We start from the raw sequence: 17,410 nt of genomic DNA on the forward strand, positions 1-17,410 counted from the left end.
ATCAACATCATATTCTCTTAAGGGGGTACTGTGACTACAGTAATTAGTGTTCATTATTGATTACTGCCAAATACTGTCCTAACTTCTCTGTCCTATGCTTTATGGACAGCTAATTAAATATTGAATTGTGGTAAAGACTCCTATTTAGCAAAAAGCTGCCTCTTCACAGAGTTTTATGTTTGTTTGGGTTTGGTTTTGGTTGTTTTTTTGTTTGTTTGTTCGGTTGGTTGGTTGGTTGTTTTTTTTTTTTTCTTCCAGAAACTGTGGTTTGGATTTCAGACTAACTGAAAAAGATCTAGATTATCTTGTAGGAATCCTGCTTACTAAACTTCAAGGGAGGAGACAGGATATCAAATCTTTAAGTTTATAAGAAGTTTGTAGCCTCCCAAATAGTGATTTGAAACAAACTATAATAAACTAAAAAATATATACATTACTTTAATGATTGTTAAAATTACTTCATTAAAAATTTGTATAGTTGTTACTACCAAATACACTGCTCAGAAAATAAGTCTTAATATAATTTCCAGTGGAGAGCTCAATATCTGAAGACTATTTCACAAAACACACAAACCATCTGTCTTCTTCACAGGTATTATCTAATCTCATTTTATACAGAGGTACAGGAGAAATGTCGTGGATGAAAGTAAAGCAATTTTTTAACAGATCTGAGGGTAGACCTTAAAGATGAAATTCTCTTAAGATATGGGTATCTGTTTGGGGAAAACTTGGGCCTAAAGTCTACCTAGAAGACAGTATTGATAACTAGAAAGGGAGCAGAGGGTAGAAGACAATATGCAAAGTCTAAGAAACCCACACTTTTTATTTTTAATAGTAAAAGCTTTGCATCCTAGAAAGAGAAAGCTCTTCACTAGTGTTTTGTTACCTGAAAAAGCATTTCTGATGGCTGGTATCTATCCAGCACAGGAACAGCAAACTCCATGTTTTTATTTTTCTTATAGAGCTCATGTTTAACTCTCAGAAAAACACTGGAAAAACAGTCAAATTCACATGGCTACAAGAAAGGAAGAAGAAGTTGAGAAAACATCTAGGCATTAAAATGCAAAAGTCTTCACACACGTCATCTCTGTTTCAGCTTCCATCCTCTGGCTTATTTAGGGACCTTTTGGCTCAGATCTTTTCTTTAGGCCACTGCGCTTAATAGTCATCAGTGGACCATAAGTTTGTCAAATGTTTTTTTTTTTGATCATTTTATACATTTGGCTTCCATGACATCCCCTGGATAATGTGTTCGATGATTCAGTTATGCATTGTGAAAAAGAGTTTCCTTATGTTTGCGTAAAGCCTGTAGAGCTTTGTGCTCCTCCTACAATTCTAGGATTAGAAATACTTCACATACATACAAAAGGATAAGAGTTTGATTTATAGCAATACAAACCAAAATGGCACATGACTCATCTCCTGCCTCAGCTGTAAAATATACTCAGCAAGTCTAACACTGAGAGAACCCCACAGCACTGTAATAGTTTTGCATTTCATACAAGACTCATCATCATTCAGCTTCTGTTAAAAAATCCTTTCCTCTCATCCCTTCTTTCTGTAGTAAGTCTGACCAACATCACCTACCATCGTGTAAAGCTGCAGCTCAGAGCACATGTGCTTGCTGACCAACAGCTTTCCCCTTCTTGTGGTGCTCTGATCTTCAAACTGTACTCTTCTCTTTGCCATTTTCACATCTAAGTCCACTGTATAGAGAACATATAACTGTGCAAACACTGCAAGATTTTAAAAATCCTTTGTTAGATATACCAGAAATTGTCCTCAGTGGCAAGTTTCTGAGGACAGTGTAGGACTGTGGATTTCAATCTGGTCATAATTCCCATTTATTACCTTGTTGAGACACAGGTAAAGCTGATACTGTATCAAAACACAGTTTTGCTGTAACAATGCTGTTATTTTGGAAACCCGGGATTCCCTCAGGGTTGAATCTCATGCTGGTGAGAAAGTGGACAACTGGTCTTGAGCTAGTCAGTGAAGAACAGATAAGGAACAGACTCAAATATAAATTTCTGAACTGAAACATTACAGGAAAAATGTTTTAAGAAAGTTTGGCAGCAAGAATAAGAACTGCTCAGTATTTCCATGGTATTTCACCTGGGCCAGGCTGGCCTATTTACAGAAGTTCCAGTTTCTGCTGGGAATGTTCAGAACACACAAAATCCCAAGAGTCTGAAGGAACAGACAGCCAAAATACACCAATATGGCTAGAGTTTCAGAATTAAACACTGTGTTTATGTTTCCATTAGATAAACACATTATCTAGTGGTTCAAATTCTCTCTCTTTATCTACAATTTGTTTTCAAATACAAAATGCAAGAACAAAATCAAGTCTGTCTGCCATGTCTTAGCTTTTGTGAACTGCACGAGTCACTCAGCTACCAGATGCCTGCTTGAAAATGAGGTACAGTATGTAAAGAACTTAATTTCTGTCTAAATGACCTACGTTATCAGTGCTGAATTGCAGAAATTAAGGTCGTCTTAGACATAGATCTATGTTAACCAGTCCATGTTCACTACCTAATACTTGTTCAAAGCTTTGGACATACACAGGCAAAAGCCTTTGCTACGTGAACTAAGGGCTTTACTTTTTATCTAATTTCTAGCACTGGGAAAGATTATTTTATATCCCTCTGATGCTGAATTGAAAATAGAATCACTACATAGTGCTTGGAACACAGATTCTATATTTGTCTTTGAAGCATTTCCTCAGCACATTACAAAATAGCACGTATTACCCACCGGAGCACAATCACGTCCTCCAGTGATCCTACTGTAATATCTTGGAGACCATCATTAGTGAAATCAAAGCCACCATCAATGGATTGTCCAAAATACTTGAGTCCTGAAGAAATTTCAGAGGCTTTTACTCTCTAGAGGGGAGGGGAAAACATCAACAAATATGTCAGAATCTCTCTCCTTACTTTGGGAAAATATACTTCTTTTCACAAGGCTGGTGTGCAGATGATTTTGTAACACTCCTGAGGTGCAAAATACTGACTCTTCACTTCCTTGTAGTGGACAGGCAGGCTTGCAAAAGTCTATGCTGCTCTATAGGCAGCACCTGAACCCAGCCCCTTTGCCTAAGCAGACAGGTGCATACAGTTAAGGAGCAGTTCTGCTGCAGAAATAGGTGGAGTCACATAAACCATCTGACATCTGCAAATTTCTCACCCATCAATGTGAATGAAATGTGAAAGTCCTTCCTTCAGGCCTCTCACTACAAAACCACAAGCTTTTCCCTCTCAAGGTATACTGGAGCCAATTCCCAACAAGACACGTACTTGAGAAAAAGAGCTCTTGATTTTGTCTTTATCACCATTAAAGATGTAAATGCTGCCAAAAGAGGAACTGTTTGAAAGCCAGTCTTCAAGGGGGGCTCCAACTGCAATATCCTCATATCCATCCCCATTGATGTCTCCAATGCTGGCCACAGCAAACCCAAACCTTGCAAAAGGAGAGGTCACCTGCACATTCAAGTGTCCTTTCAAGGTAAATGAACCAGTCTGAAAAACATCCAAGAAGGAAATCCATTTATAGCAAATGTAGCATGAGTAGCTCTTACACAAAAAAAAAAAAAAAAAAAACAAAACAAAAAACCAACAAAAACACCAGAACAAAACCTTACTGCACACTTATAATGCTTAAAGGTGAACAATAAAGCCTTAAACAATATAATAAGTTCAAGATACCAGCTGACTCTCAGAACAAGAGCTTGGTCCTTCTGTATCAAGAGCATGAAGTGCCTCTGGACAGCCCTATGCAAGGGGACACACTGAAGCACTGTCTGCTCTTAAATCCACAGTGGATTGAGTTGATCCCCAGCTTGTTTCACCACAGAAACCATCCCATTTTCTCCACCCTATTACAGAAATAAGCCACAAGAGGGGGCACGTTATTTGAATTCTAACAGACATAGGACTATTGTTTTCTGCATCCAACCATCCTGTACATGCCCTGAGCAAATTTTAATAGTGCAAAGAGGGTTTTCTCTTGATCTGCTGTTAAAGTTCATGTCTTGTTCAAAATTATGCAATTAACTTATACCCTGTATATTGTGTAACGGATCCTGTAGGTAGGCCCACAAAACGTTTTGCTTTCTACAAGTCCTGGGAAGCAAAGTTTTAGCAGATACTCATACACATGTTTATTGCAGGCATTGTAAAGGACACTGCTTGGCAGAGCAAGGTCTGCACCAACCAATTGCCTACGTACAGGCAAAAGATGTGATTTTATCACATTGTGATAAGAGTATACCTTAGGTACAGAATAAATTGATATTTTTTATTTATTTATTTCTCTTTTATATTCTAATGACTAAGACAGGAGTGCTGGCTTCAGCCTGCAGTCCTCTACCATACAGGGAGAGCACATTGAGTGAGAGCACAAAGGAGGAATGTTTTATTTGTCACCGCTTAGGCATGGTTGGAAAATCCCCAACATGGAGTGTTTACGCTACCAGTGTTTTTACCTCTGTCTCCAGGCGATAGACGTAAACCCTTCCTTCTTCTCCTTGAATATGATAAAATGGAGCTCCAACAAGGAGAAGATCTGTCACCCCATCATGGTTCACATCAAGTGGGCAGAGCTCAGATCCAAAATAAGATCCAACCTGAGCTCCAGAAAAAGACAAACAGCTCTTTCACTGGAATTCTCTATATATAGCTTTGTAGAATTAGTGTCCTTTACAGCAGTAAGGCAATTTTTAGAACAAAACATCACATATCTACTTATATGTGGATCATTTCCTATTATTTATTTTATTACAGACATCCTCAGGGACAGATCCTGTAAGCAGTTTAGCAGTAACAAAATCATTATTCAATGATTTGACAGAGGAAAAAGAATACCACAGTTGATGACCTCCTTCCCCATGAACCATGAGAACAGAACATAAATATAGTACACCCCAGTTAGCTAACTTTTTTCCCAGTCTTTTTGCAAATTTCATGATTTCCTCTGACGTTCCCAAGGCATTATGGAGTGAACAAATACTGTATAATCCACATCTGGCCAAATCGGATGCTTGTGTAAGGGTGTGAGTGTGTCTGGAGGGGAAAATCCAACTGCTGATTGAGCAAACAAGATGTGTGCAGCCCACCCGGCCCCCAGTGACCTGACTGCCCCTGGGTGAGTGAAGCACATTACCTGTTCTCCTTGCAGGGTTTGTTTTAAGTAGCCATCCTGAAACACCAACACTTTCCCTCTCATGCTGTGCCGTGGAGCTCCAGCCACATACAAGGGTCCATACTCTGTGTGCACTACTGCCACACTGTACCCTGGTGCATTCACACAAGCAGCAAAAATAACACACATTATCAATACCATACTCTATGCATGAAGGAAAAAGTTTGGTCTGAGACATAGACCTACATATTCAATAATATCCAAGATTTCTAGTTGTTGTGGCCCATGGTTTTGATTACAGAGCATATCATATTGATTAAGAAATAGCATGTAACTTTTCTGAGAGAAAAGCCAGCAAACAGGTTTTCCTTTCTTATCACCTTGTAGGGTAATTGAATAAATTACTGCTCTGAAAAATATGCCTAAGCTCTTGATGACTTTTCTTAGCATTTGTCACAGTTCCTGAGTAATTATCCAACATATACAGTTTTTTCTTTTTATTATTATGTCTGCAAGGTGGAAGATTTATCACCCTCCACAGAAGTGAAGAAAGCACTATACTCTGAATAGAAAGCAAAAAGAGATCTCTTCTGGGGCTTCTGTAACAGGGAGGTAATGGGAAAAGGATTATCCTGACACAAACAGCCCACGGAACTTCATATTACCTTGTAAGACTTTATGGCCAAGGCTACAGTTGGGAGGTACAGGGCTCATGAGGCTACAAAGCACTGGGGTGAATAAGCAAGGCTTTATTTCTTACCAAACCAAGAACAGTATTGATTCACAAGCTCTTTCTTGTTTAGACACTCACAAGTGATATATTTCTCCTTATCAGCTCTCAAAAATGCCCTTCATTGCAAGTATTCTTACACAGTGAAACCAAATGGCATGTGTTAACAGAATAATACCACAAGGCATCATACATAACTCATAGGAGAAAATGAGTCGTATCTTCCCCCAAACAAGGAGACAGAGAGTGTTTTCATCAGAATCTCTCTCCCTGATAGAGAAAATATTCAAAATCCAGTGAGATGCTGCAGGAGATGGCCTTCTTCAGGTAAATGCTATCAGTGTCATCATACTACACTAAACACAAACTAAGCAAAACCACAGTCACGTTGTCATTTGATCCCAGAGAGGGGTAAGCTGATTACCTAGGTAACTGTATTTTGCTTTTTTGGCTGCTTCTTTAGATTCATTCAGAAAAACAGCAGTCTTGGTTGCCAGATCATACAGCAGAATTCCACCAGACCAGTCAAAGGCTCCCACTGCACCAAACATTAAGACTTGCTGCAGAAGTAACATACAACAAATTAGAAGAGATGAACACAAGGCAATTGCCTCTAGCACTCTGCAGAGGAGTTTAGCAAGGAGCAATGTTTTCTGGCTTATAAATCCTGCCCTCTTTCCTTGACCCTGTAGCTTGATCAGTTCTGCTAGCTCCTGCCAGATATTGAAGACACACGAGGTAACTGCCCAGCATCAGAGAAGCAGCTGCACATCTCCCAGCTCACTAAGTGATTTTTGCAAAATTGGATCAGTGTTGTCCTTGCAGCCAAGGCTGCTGAATGCTCATCAGCCTCCTCGGCATCCACTACTTCCCCTTCCTGACAAGGACAGAGATCATTCTTGTCCTCAATGGATCAAGGTTTTAAGCCAGAGGATTTCAAAAGAGCAGAATTATTTTATTTGCACCATGATGGAGCCCCTGACTTTTGCATTGGAGATGTGAATACCAGAAAAATCAAAGCAGTCAACTGGAGATAGCTCTTTTGCCCAATATATATTTTGTGCAGGAATAAAAAGGATCCAGTGGTTAGAACAGGGGTCACATGAGATAAATCCCATCCTAAAATAAAATCCACTACTGACTCTCTCTATAAAAGTGATACTTTTGCTTATCTGACACATTCAGATCAAGAAGTGGCTTGCAAAGCAGATTTGACTACGTGGGTCTCACACTTATGTGTCATAGTAATTTCTTGTGGAAGACCTCCTGAAATCCTTACAAGTATCGAAGCAGCAGCATAGCATACAACCGTTAAGCAGGATTAAATGAAGAACACTTACCTTATCCAAGATCTGCACATTGAAACCAGCCTGTGCAAGCTCATATTCCAGAGCATCACCCTGCATACCTGAGGATGCAATAGAAACAGGGTAAGCTATTTTCTCCTTATTTCTCAAAAGGTACTAATGAAATAGAAAGGTTGGTACTTACCTTCTATACCAATAATATTCTGCTGCAGGGTTGAAAGCAGCCCATCTAATGCTGAATAATTGGTCACATGAAATACATGACTGTCACCTGGACCAGATGCAATTAACTTCAATTCACTTAGGGCCTTTGGTTTTTTGAAGGCATCTCCCACCTGCAAAAAATATACAAATCAATCAAAAGTAGCAGCCTCTAGAGTCTCCTTATCCCCACCTATTTCATTCAACAGTTTGTGGTAAAAGCCTTAGATTCAGCTACTATGTATAAACCCATAAATAGCAATTGTTTTGGAAGCCAATGAACTGAACAGTCCCAGTGTCTTCCAGGGACTTTACAAAACCTCTTCATGTATCTGGATGGTGGTATTTGGTGTATGTACCTTTGTTGTACCCAACAATTAATTTTGGAAATCAACAAGTTACAAGACATCATAAAATTGAATGTTTTCCTGTCTTGAAAGAATGAAAAGAGATAGCAGAAAGATTATCTGAGGAAACATATAGCGTATCTGAAACTAAACTTCAGGCTTCAGGACAAAGTCTTGTTGACAAACACACAGGCTAATTTGCTGGCCAAGTTAAGAATATATCAGAAGTTTTGTTCTGAAAAACTTAAAATTTTAAGCAAGCACTTCATCTAGAAGGTAGCTTTAAATTCTTGGCCTAGTTCTGAGTCAGGAGGACTGTGATCGAAAACAAGCAATGAGCAACGACCCTTCCGTTCTGCTATTTTGTCCTTGGGTGGGTAGGTCAGAAAACCCTTTACTTTTTATTTATCACTTTGACATTTTCCAGAATAACCTGGATAAGGAAACATAAATCACACTTTGTGGAGCTAGACTTGACTAAGGTTAAATACTTTGCTAGATTCAGTCATTCTAGAAAGATTTTTCTAAACTTTGTACAAGGAAGAACAAGATGGTCTGATCTACTGAAAGCATTAATCTTCTGAAAAGTTTGAGAGTAAGTAGATACAGGGAGCTGAACATAGTAGGTGTAGGAAGGAACAAACATGGGCATATAATTGACACAAATAGATTATAGTATCAGTCCATACCATAGCTTTATCTTTCACCTCCTTATTTTATACATGCCTCTTCTCTTATTTACTGGAACCATGAATGGATCAGTTTCTCCTTTTCCCTGGCCCTAGTGCTACCAAGAAATGGAAGGAAGACATGATCCAAGTGCATTCCCAACTTACCCCAATGGCATAGCGCTCGATTCCTGACATTTTGGGTGAGTTTATCACTGTTGTCAAGTTCATTTCATCCAGGAGTATCTCCCCATCTGTAAGCACAATCATGACCTTGGCTGCATCCTTGCGGGACCCGTGACTTTCAGTGAAGATAGAATCTCTGGTAAAACATCAAAACAATGAACTTGGGGTGAAAGTTGGAGCTTCCCTTCTTGGGACAGAAGGAAGAGTCTTGTTGAATTATGCACTTGCAACTTACAGTCAACAGCAAGTAGGCAAGAGAACTGCTTTTATATTTACACATCTTAAAAATACCCGGTGCCATCTCCCTTTCTTTTTCTTCTTGAGTGCCCCCACACCAAGAATTAGGCACTGACAGCTGGCTTTTATAACCCTCTAAAACATGGCACAGGAACTGCTGCCTGCCCTTCAACCACTACCAGATAAATTACTGTTTTCAGGACCTGAATGTCCATAGAAATCCCTCTCCATTGCTCATGAAATGCCCCAGAAATTCATCCCCTTCATTTCCTGTGCTCTTTTTTTGTTACTTACAGGACATGCTGCATGGCAGATGCTGTTTTTGTCACATTGCACACCTGCACAATATCAAGTACTTTCTGTAGGGTGGCATGAGGATCCCAGTTTTCTCGCAGGTCGAATTCAGTTCTGATTTCAAAACCATACTGTACCACTGCAAAATTGCACTGGAAGGAAGCAGCAGATAAGCACCTGCTTGTGACAACTGTTGATTCAGAGAAAGAGGGTTCTCTGCAACAACTAGCCCAGAAATCCAAGCAGAATCATTAGTGAAACTATGTAGAAAGGGTTTTTTTCAGGAGAAAGTGGCTTTTATATATGTCTAGTGCAAACACAGAGATTATTGTAGGTATATTATAGCTGAGGAAAACAAAAGCGCTATCCGTACAGAGAGAAAAATTGTTTTGAGAAACACTGATTGTTTTTAAGTTTTTGCATTTTCTTGTTGTGTACAGCTGATGTGCTGGTTGCAAAGGGGATTATCTGTGATATTACTGAATTGTTCTTTCATTGCTCCCTGCTGTACATTGTCTTTCCTTGGAGTACTCCCATTCCATGATGATCTGATTATCAGAGACAGTCTGGAGAATGGGAACACTTCTTCATTTTGTATTTGCACAACACAACGTAATGTTTCTTCCTTCCACTGTGCAAATAATAAGTTAAAATATGCTGACACTTGGAGTATTTGAGAAGTAAAGACTTTTCTAAAGTCGGTGTGTAGATCACACTTCTCAGCCCCAGTGGAGAAAGCAGTAGAATACCTTCATGCAGAATGTGTGACTGGAGCTAACAAGGCTGATAAGGTGCATGATTGAAGAGGTGGCCTAATTGATGTTTCTGTGATTGCAGGTGCAATATAGGAATAGAGACAGGAAACCAGAAGAAAGTCATGACTGTCACCTTACAAGAAAGCAGAGATGGTGCTCGCTGGGCTCCAAGCATGGCAGCATAGCAGAGCTAGGGATTTCTGAGCATCCAAATCAGACTTTTTCTATCTACAGTGTTCTTGGGATCAAGACTGGGAATGTACTGCTAAGATGTAAGAAAAATTATGTTGAGAATACATGCAAGTTGTGGAAGTGCTTTTCCATCCTAATGGAAACAAACCTGCATAGTCCCAAATTCTGGTGAAGAGTCAGCTTAAATAAAGCACAGCACATTCTTTAGCCTTCTAAAGAAAGAGAGTAGAGAGTACCTCAAAGCACTTCTCATACAGTGTTTTCATCATCTTGTGAATGAACGCTTTTGCTCTTTCAAAATCCTCTGGCTCAATGCTCCCTGATCCATCCAGAATAAAAGCAATCTCTGTTCCAGAAGCTGCCCAGGATATGGAAAGTAAAGTAAGTGAGGAGAAGGCAATGAGCAGTCTTGGTCACGTTCTTTATGCAACGTTATTGATCAATGCACAAGTAATCTCACTCAAGCAACTGAACTGCACCAAGACTGCTCAGCTGTCATTTCAGCATGAGCTACAGCTCAGGTCTGGCAGCTCATAGGACAGCAACTCCCCAGACTTTGTCAGTCCATGGCATGATTCTGTTAAAAGATACTTCACCACATACGCAACCCATTTTCCTCCTCCTCCTCCTCCTCTTTGTCCTCCTCCATCCAGGAAGGGAGCTTGCTGTCACCACTGTCATTAATGTTTCTGTGCTCTGGTGCTTCAGTTGGAATATTTTCAGCTGAAACAGGAAATGAGTTTGAGCAAAGATGTCAGGGCAGTGGGAGAGAAAGCAAAAAGTGAACTAAACCCTTGCATTATTGCCTACAGAGTGTTCTGCGCCTTGCTGCTTGACAGCTGAACTCTTCCTTGTCCCTGCAGTCAATAGTGCTTTCAGGCACAAGACTGCAGGTGCTATGGAAATACTTGTGAGTTTAGGCTGTGGGGATCAGGACTGCATCTTAAAACTACAGCTACTGTTCAACAGAAATAACCTGCTGTGAGCACACCCAGAAGTGTAAGTATTGTAACAGAAATGCTGAACACATGGTGAATTTGTGTATTGTAAAGCACCTGTTGCCATATTGATGTTACAGCTGCGGGTCACTGATACTGAATACGATCTCTTGCTGGCCCCGGGTGGCTGAGGAGCACTGTTATTAGTGCAACAGAAACCACTTTTATTTGTTTTGCTGTTGCTGGGCAAGGGATTACAAGAACAGGTACAATCTGGAGACATATTTACATTCCTTAATCAATGAAACTACCCATCATCACAGATCCACTCTAAGTTACAGAGGAGATAGGTGTGTCAGGAGTGGTATTTCTTCTACCTGAATCACTCAGAGTCTCTCTCTCCAACTCCGAAAGGAAACTGTCAAAATCTTCATATGTGGACAGCACGAACCAGTCACCTCTAACTTTCTGCAGCTCTTCTGAGACCCACTGGTTGCTTATGAACTCTCCAATCTAGGCAGAAAAACCATCAGACAGGGAGATTGAACACGTTTCATACACAGACCAAAACACCAATAAATTCCCACACTGCCATTAAAAACTTGAAAGCTCTGAAAAGGGAGAGAATTTTCTGAAAGCCTGGTGAGGCAACCCTGGTGCTAGATTCCATAGAAAACCCTTATCTGCAAAATAAAAAATGTAATAAAAGCTCTAGAGCCACAAGACATATAGAAATTCAGCATCTTTGTTTCTAGGATATATTCCTTTACCACCTTCAAAATAAGCTCTCTGGCATCAAGAAGATGGAGGCCTGAGTGAATCAAAGGAGCCAGGGCATCTCAGACTGGACATCCTGCAAGTCCAATGCATGACTACTTTTTCTTCTGCTCACTGCTAAAGCATATGAGCAGACACATGGGATGAATAGAAACATCATGCCCCTATATATGTGCTTTGATGATGTACTTTGATGGTGCTTCCCACTCACCCCAGGAACATAGAGTTTGACCATAGCCATTTCCAGGGACTTCATCACATTTCTCAATCTATGGTTTTCCAGAAACACTTGCCCAGATGCCATGACAATGATTATTTTGTTATCAGTCTGGCTGGAGTCATTGCTTTCAAAGACTTTATCCCTGTGGAAACAGAAGCGTAGAGGTATTTAATAGGTCAAGCCATGTCTGCAGAGCTAGAGATGTCAGTGTTGGTGGCAGGGTGCTGACGTTCATTGAGCTCTCAGCCCACAAGAGTCTGGATGTGCAAGGCAAATGGGCACAGGTACGGGGCATTTTTACAGTGTGGGTCAGTACTGTTAGAGTCATGCTACTGAGAAGAAAATGGAGTCAAGAGGGAAAGCATGACTGTCAGAGATGCAGCAGATCAGTGAAAAAGATGGGAAAGGCTTTGGATCTACAAATGAACGCATGCTTAAAGAACGATCCAAGTGACAGAATTTTCATTCTGAAGCCCCGTGTCAGCCAGGAAAGATTTCACACTTGGCCTCTTGGCAATTTCTCCTTGTAGACCTGATGGTCCCCAAGACAGACTCATTCACAGGCCTCAGCTGGCAGAGCCTGTCACTAAGAGAAGCATGAGAAAAGTGAGGGCTTTGAGAGCGTGAGATAAAGGACAGTAGAGAGAAGGAGCAGGAGGCTGGAGTGATGCACATGGAACCCAAGGAATCACTTGAGTGTTCCCAGAGCTTCTTGAGACACGTGAACTCACAACATGTGCTGCAGTGTGGCTGCAATGTCAGTCTGTGAGCTCTGCTGCTTGATGTTTCGAACTTTGAAGAAAGCAGTTAGTCTGTTGCAGCTTTCTTGCAGGCTCAGTTCAGTTTGGATCTGTGCTCCATACTGCACCACAGCAAACCTGATCTGGAGAGAGCAGATGGCAAAGCCAGAGCTGGCTAGACAAGATCTAAGGCAGGATCCCGAAGTCCCTCAGAGTGCCAGGTTTAGTCCCAAACTTTACTGCACAAACACAGAAAACTATATTGCAAGTAAGAGGTATATCAAATTGTCTTTATCCCTCTGTCTCCAGCAACACATTTGTATTCTGGTGATCCCTTTTGGATCAGCTCCAGGAACTGACTTAATTTCTTTTGGCTCAAGACAACCATTTTTGTCTGAAGTTCCTGTATTTATCTATCTGGCTAGACCTTTTGTGACCACATGGCTCAGCTTCACTTTGTCCCCAGATTTATTTAAATCATTTAAAGTAATGGCTTATAAGCCCCATTCCTTTTTTTCTTTTTTTTTTTCTTTTTTTTTTTTTTTTTTTGTGTGTGTGTGTACTGTTTCAAGGTGCCCTGAGAGATTTGCCTGATAAAATATCTAGGCATGTTTCCAGCATGAAAACCCACTCTTAGCTCTTCTACTTCCCTCTTCAGCTACTCCTCCTCAGCTCACTAACATTTAACTCTTGCATTAAAATATGTTGAATCATTACCAGCATCACTCCGAAGTTTAAAAAGCAATAATTATGTGAACCAGTAGACTTCATTCTTCATTAGAGCTCTGATCCATCCTGCCTATCAGATTATGAAACTCTAAGGAGGCTCACACACCTTCGAGCATTTCTGCCACATTGACTTCATCATATTGAGGATAGAAGTCTTCGCATTTTGGAAATCATCTGACGTGGTGTTTTCTGATCCACCGAGAATGACAGCAATTTCTGTTCCCAGTTCTGTCAATGCAGTTAAATATAAAAGGACGTGTGAAGGGATACCTAAACAACCTAACATTTATCAAGGGTTCAGAAACATTGACACATTATTAACCAGCTAAAAATTTGACTACAGCACCATCCAGCCATTCTGAAAGCAGGTCTAGCTGAGGATGTGGTCTATGTTGTAGTGACTGGTTTTATTTTTTAAAAATCTCAGTTAATGATCACTGTAGCAATGATTAAAATTTACCATTACAAATAACCTTCAAAACCTCAACTATTTCCCTCCCCAGCTCTCTCTCACCAGATGAATGCAAGCTGACTCAAACTCAGCTAATACAGAAGTATGTAATGCTTGTTCCTGTCCAGTACTTACCTTTGCACATGCGGTTGTTTCCTGCACTGCTGAAGAGCTCACCACAAGCACTGCTGGTGTCTGTGCTGATAGAGCTGCTGGTGTCAGTAATCACGGCTTTGTTGTTTTTACTTTGAATGCCATTTAATTTGGTCTCAACTAAAGATTTTAAAAAGCAAGAAAAAAATTACACTCTACCTTTTGAAAATACTCTTCTAATTAACATACCTTAAACTCAGGATCTAGTTCTACCTAGGTTCCCAAATTTGCAGATGACCTGAGATTCAGACTGTTAATAGCAATTAGACAACTGAAGGTGGAATGAGACCATCTAGGTGTCTAATTTAAACCAGTCAGCTTCTTTACAGTGACAGCAAGAAGCAGAGCGAGGGTAGACAATCAGACCAGCTCTCTGCTCCCTTGATTAAATGCCCAAAGGCACAATTAAGTTGGAAGGAACAGCCTTAAGTGCCCAGACACTTTTAAAAATCCCAGTGGATGTTTGTCACATCCATCCACTAAGAATGTCGACACTTTTCTAAATTCTGGCTTAAGAGCTGAATCTTTTGGAGGCATAGGACACCACAGCAGAAAATTCCTGCTGCTCTGTGCTAATCTTCAAGGCTGAACATTGTAACCCTGTTGAAGTCAATATAATACATGTTAAAATTCAGCTCTATGTCTCTCCCAGTAGACAATAGACCTTGCTGGTTAGGAACTGAGAAGGCTCCTGCTGTTAGGGCAGAGCCTCGTGCTGTTATTTCCATTCCTCTGCAAAGACACAGTACTGGCTTTGTTCCTATACCCATCTTGGTGAGGTTGAGGAACGCTGTGCTGCGCAAGTCGGCGGTGAGCAGAGTACAGACTCCATTCATGTCCTCAGTAGAGGTGAAGGCTCGGCGGCGCTTCTTCTGCAGGCAAGCCTGTGAGGGCAGCGGGAGAGGTTAAGGAATGATGAGCAAAGCCATAGGCAGAGGAGGACTGAAAATGCCATCTGGCAAACATTCAGCACCCCCTGCACAGCACAAAACCCAGCAAGAGTAAAAAAGCACCTTCCCTGACGTGACCTCTGCTGCATCAGGTTACCCAGGACTCCAGCCCTGAGCTCAGGCAGAATGGGGCTGGGGGACCAACCAGACTGAGCCTCCAAATCGGTGGCTCTCCTAAAGCCTCCTCTGCCAATCTCCTTTCTCCTATGCGCGGGGGTGGCTGCAGGGAAGTACGAGGTCCATTGCAGTCCTCAGCCGATGAGAAGGGCCCTTCTCAGTTTTCTGTCCTGGCTGGAAATGCACCAGCTGGCTTTCCAACCAGCCACACTCCAGCCAAGAGATTTTAGCCTTTGTCCTTCTGTTATGTCTGCTCATTTGCATTTCCCAGCAAAAACACACAGCATTTTGGAAAAATACAGTCGTTTCTAGCCATGGATATTTTCAGTTCCTTACCAGGATCCAATCTGAATTCCTGTCAACAGATATGCCACCATCCTGGACGTTTTTGGACCCTTTAATATTTCCTGAAATTGAATAATTGAATGAAGAACAGAATTGAAATGGATACGGTACTTGTCAGCCTTGGGCAAATACAGAAAAAGGCTACAACTACTGAGGTCAACTATATCTGCTCTCCTAGAAGGAGGACTCAGAGTTAATGTTATCAGCAACTGTAGCAGTACTGAATATGGTGGAAACAAAACACTGTCTTGTATTTCAAGGGAACTTAGGTGAAGACTTAAGCTGTGGCAGAAGAGGCCTTGCAGCCTCCAGACACATCACTCCCAACCACTGGGACTATGTGTTTGCTTTTCTCTCTGTGAAGTGCTGGTCTATGGGACATAGCAGTGTGCCCAGCTGTGTCTGAAACACCCAGACTCTGCACCCCCCCATGCCCATGGCAAAATAAGAATTGGGAAGGGGAAGCGGGACTGTACCTCGCAGAGGTATCTCCTGGCACTGGATCTCCTCCTGCAAAACAGTGCACTTCCTCAGCCTGCCCAGCCCCTTGTCTACTGAGGAAGTAGCCAAAATCCTGTGGAATGAGACAAAAGGTGGAAAAGAGGGAAGGTAGCACAATCAGGCGGAGTCCTTTGGCAGCGCAGTGCAAAATAATCATCTATGTGCCAGGGTGGCCACCCATTATTCTGACAATGTCTCTTAATTAACTGGACACCAGTGTGGTTTTGAGCTGAATCAGCCACTAAGAGGAAAACACTTGTTTTCTCCTACAAATCATCATCCTTCCCATTATCGGAACCATGAATTCAGGAGAGGTATTCCAGACCAAGGAAGAGCTCTGAAGTGACTTGCCCATAAAACACTGGAGATAAAGGGAGGCTGGAGTTGCAGCAAGCAAGTCCAACCACCATACTAGGAAATGGCTGCACTGATGTATGAAACAGAGACTGTTCTTTGAGTCAGCCAATTTCTGTTCAGGGAGTAGAAAAGTTTCTTTACTCTGAAACTTAAAATACACTGCCTGCTATACAGCCTGAGCAATCTGCTCAGTGTAATATAGGTTATCTCTATAGCAACCACTTGTGGTTGGCTTCTATTCACCAGCCTAGATATGCACTTCTCTTCCTCTACAAACCCAATAGTCAAAATACAGCAGTTTCCAGCTCTTTATGTTCTTCAGACCAAGCTCACAACGGAACTCTTGACAACTGGTGGGTGCCATGACTGCTGCAGCCCTAGAAATGATGCGGTATGCCAGGAAGTACTGCAAAACCCCAGCTGCTTGTTTCTGCCCTTTAGTTAAATGAGCAGACATCCTTCCTGTACATTACCATGACATAGCCGGGGGTGAGGGGAGAAGCACCGCAAAGACTCACAGGCTGACAACATACACCTCACACTGATGAAGCTCTAACACCCCTCATCAGCCCCTGAGAACTAAGGAGCAGTTCTGGGTCCCAGGCAGACAAACCTGTGCTAACAGTTGTAGAAAGGGAGAAGCTACATGACCTCAGGCCACATGCATTCATAAAGACCTGGGAAGTCTGGGTATGTTTTTCTTTCTTCTATTCCTTACATGGTTGTATTCTTATCCGAGTGCTGAAGAACCGTGGGCCACAGCAAAGAGTCTGTGTGTGGTGTGATCCATGTCTTGCCAGTGTCAACATTAAAGCTCCACAAGGACTTGACCACTGAAAACAAATAAATAAATGAGCGCAGACTGTGACCTATAGAGTCATAGTTAACAGGCTCTTGATCCATTTATCCCTGAACCCTGCCCACCACGACAGCAGAGACACTTGGGAGGGAGATACCAAGTTGCAGAGATTTCACTGATTTAGATTAACGAAGGATTTTCTTATCCAGCCTAATGAAAAATAAAGTAAAACAAGTCCTGTTGTTCTATTATGAAAGTTCATTTTGGGTAT

The 17,410-nt window shown here is 41.4% G+C and overlaps 1 protein-coding gene across 1 annotated transcript in view; it reads right to left on the reverse strand.

The window, feature by feature from the left end:
- The window catches only part of ITGAE (integrin subunit alpha E), a 32,043-nt gene extending 15,023 nt beyond the window's left edge, over positions 1–17,020 (reverse strand). The window contains exons 1-23 of the mRNA XM_042791421.1: positions 16,954–17,020; positions 15,959–16,056; positions 15,474–15,544; positions 14,837–14,954; positions 14,053–14,190; positions 13,573–13,694; positions 12,729–12,880; positions 11,989–12,139; positions 11,378–11,513; positions 10,666–10,785; positions 10,299–10,420; positions 9,116–9,267; positions 8,567–8,720; positions 7,367–7,517; positions 7,216–7,283; positions 6,300–6,435; positions 5,167–5,297; positions 4,490–4,630; positions 3,303–3,524; positions 2,761–2,891; positions 1,852–1,985; positions 1,588–1,706; positions 887–1,015 (exon numbers count right to left, since the gene is read on the reverse strand). Of these exons, the coding sequence (XP_042647355.1) occupies positions 887–1,015; positions 1,588–1,706; positions 1,852–1,985; positions 2,761–2,891; positions 3,303–3,524; positions 4,490–4,630; positions 5,167–5,297; positions 6,300–6,435; positions 7,216–7,283; positions 7,367–7,517; positions 8,567–8,720; positions 9,116–9,267; positions 10,299–10,420; positions 10,666–10,785; positions 11,378–11,513; positions 11,989–12,139; positions 12,729–12,880; positions 13,573–13,694; positions 14,053–14,190; positions 14,837–14,906 (2,679 nt within the window). The 5' untranslated portion in view covers positions 14,907–14,954; positions 15,474–15,544; positions 15,959–16,056; positions 16,954–17,020. The remainder of the gene's footprint in view (positions 1–886; positions 1,016–1,587; positions 1,707–1,851; positions 1,986–2,760; positions 2,892–3,302; positions 3,525–4,489; positions 4,631–5,166; positions 5,298–6,299; positions 6,436–7,215; positions 7,284–7,366; positions 7,518–8,566; positions 8,721–9,115; positions 9,268–10,298; positions 10,421–10,665; positions 10,786–11,377; positions 11,514–11,988; positions 12,140–12,728; positions 12,881–13,572; positions 13,695–14,052; positions 14,191–14,836; positions 14,955–15,473; positions 15,545–15,958; positions 16,057–16,953) is intronic.
- Positions 17,021–17,410: the final 390 nt, after the last annotated feature.

The sequence above is a fragment of the Tyto alba genome, unplaced genomic scaffold (genome assembly GCF_018691265.1).
Source record: "Tyto alba isolate M040663 unplaced genomic scaffold, T.alba_DEE_v4.0 Super-Scaffold_19, whole genome shotgun sequence".
Lineage (NCBI taxonomy): Eukaryota > Metazoa > Chordata > Aves > Strigiformes > Tytonidae > Tyto > Tyto alba.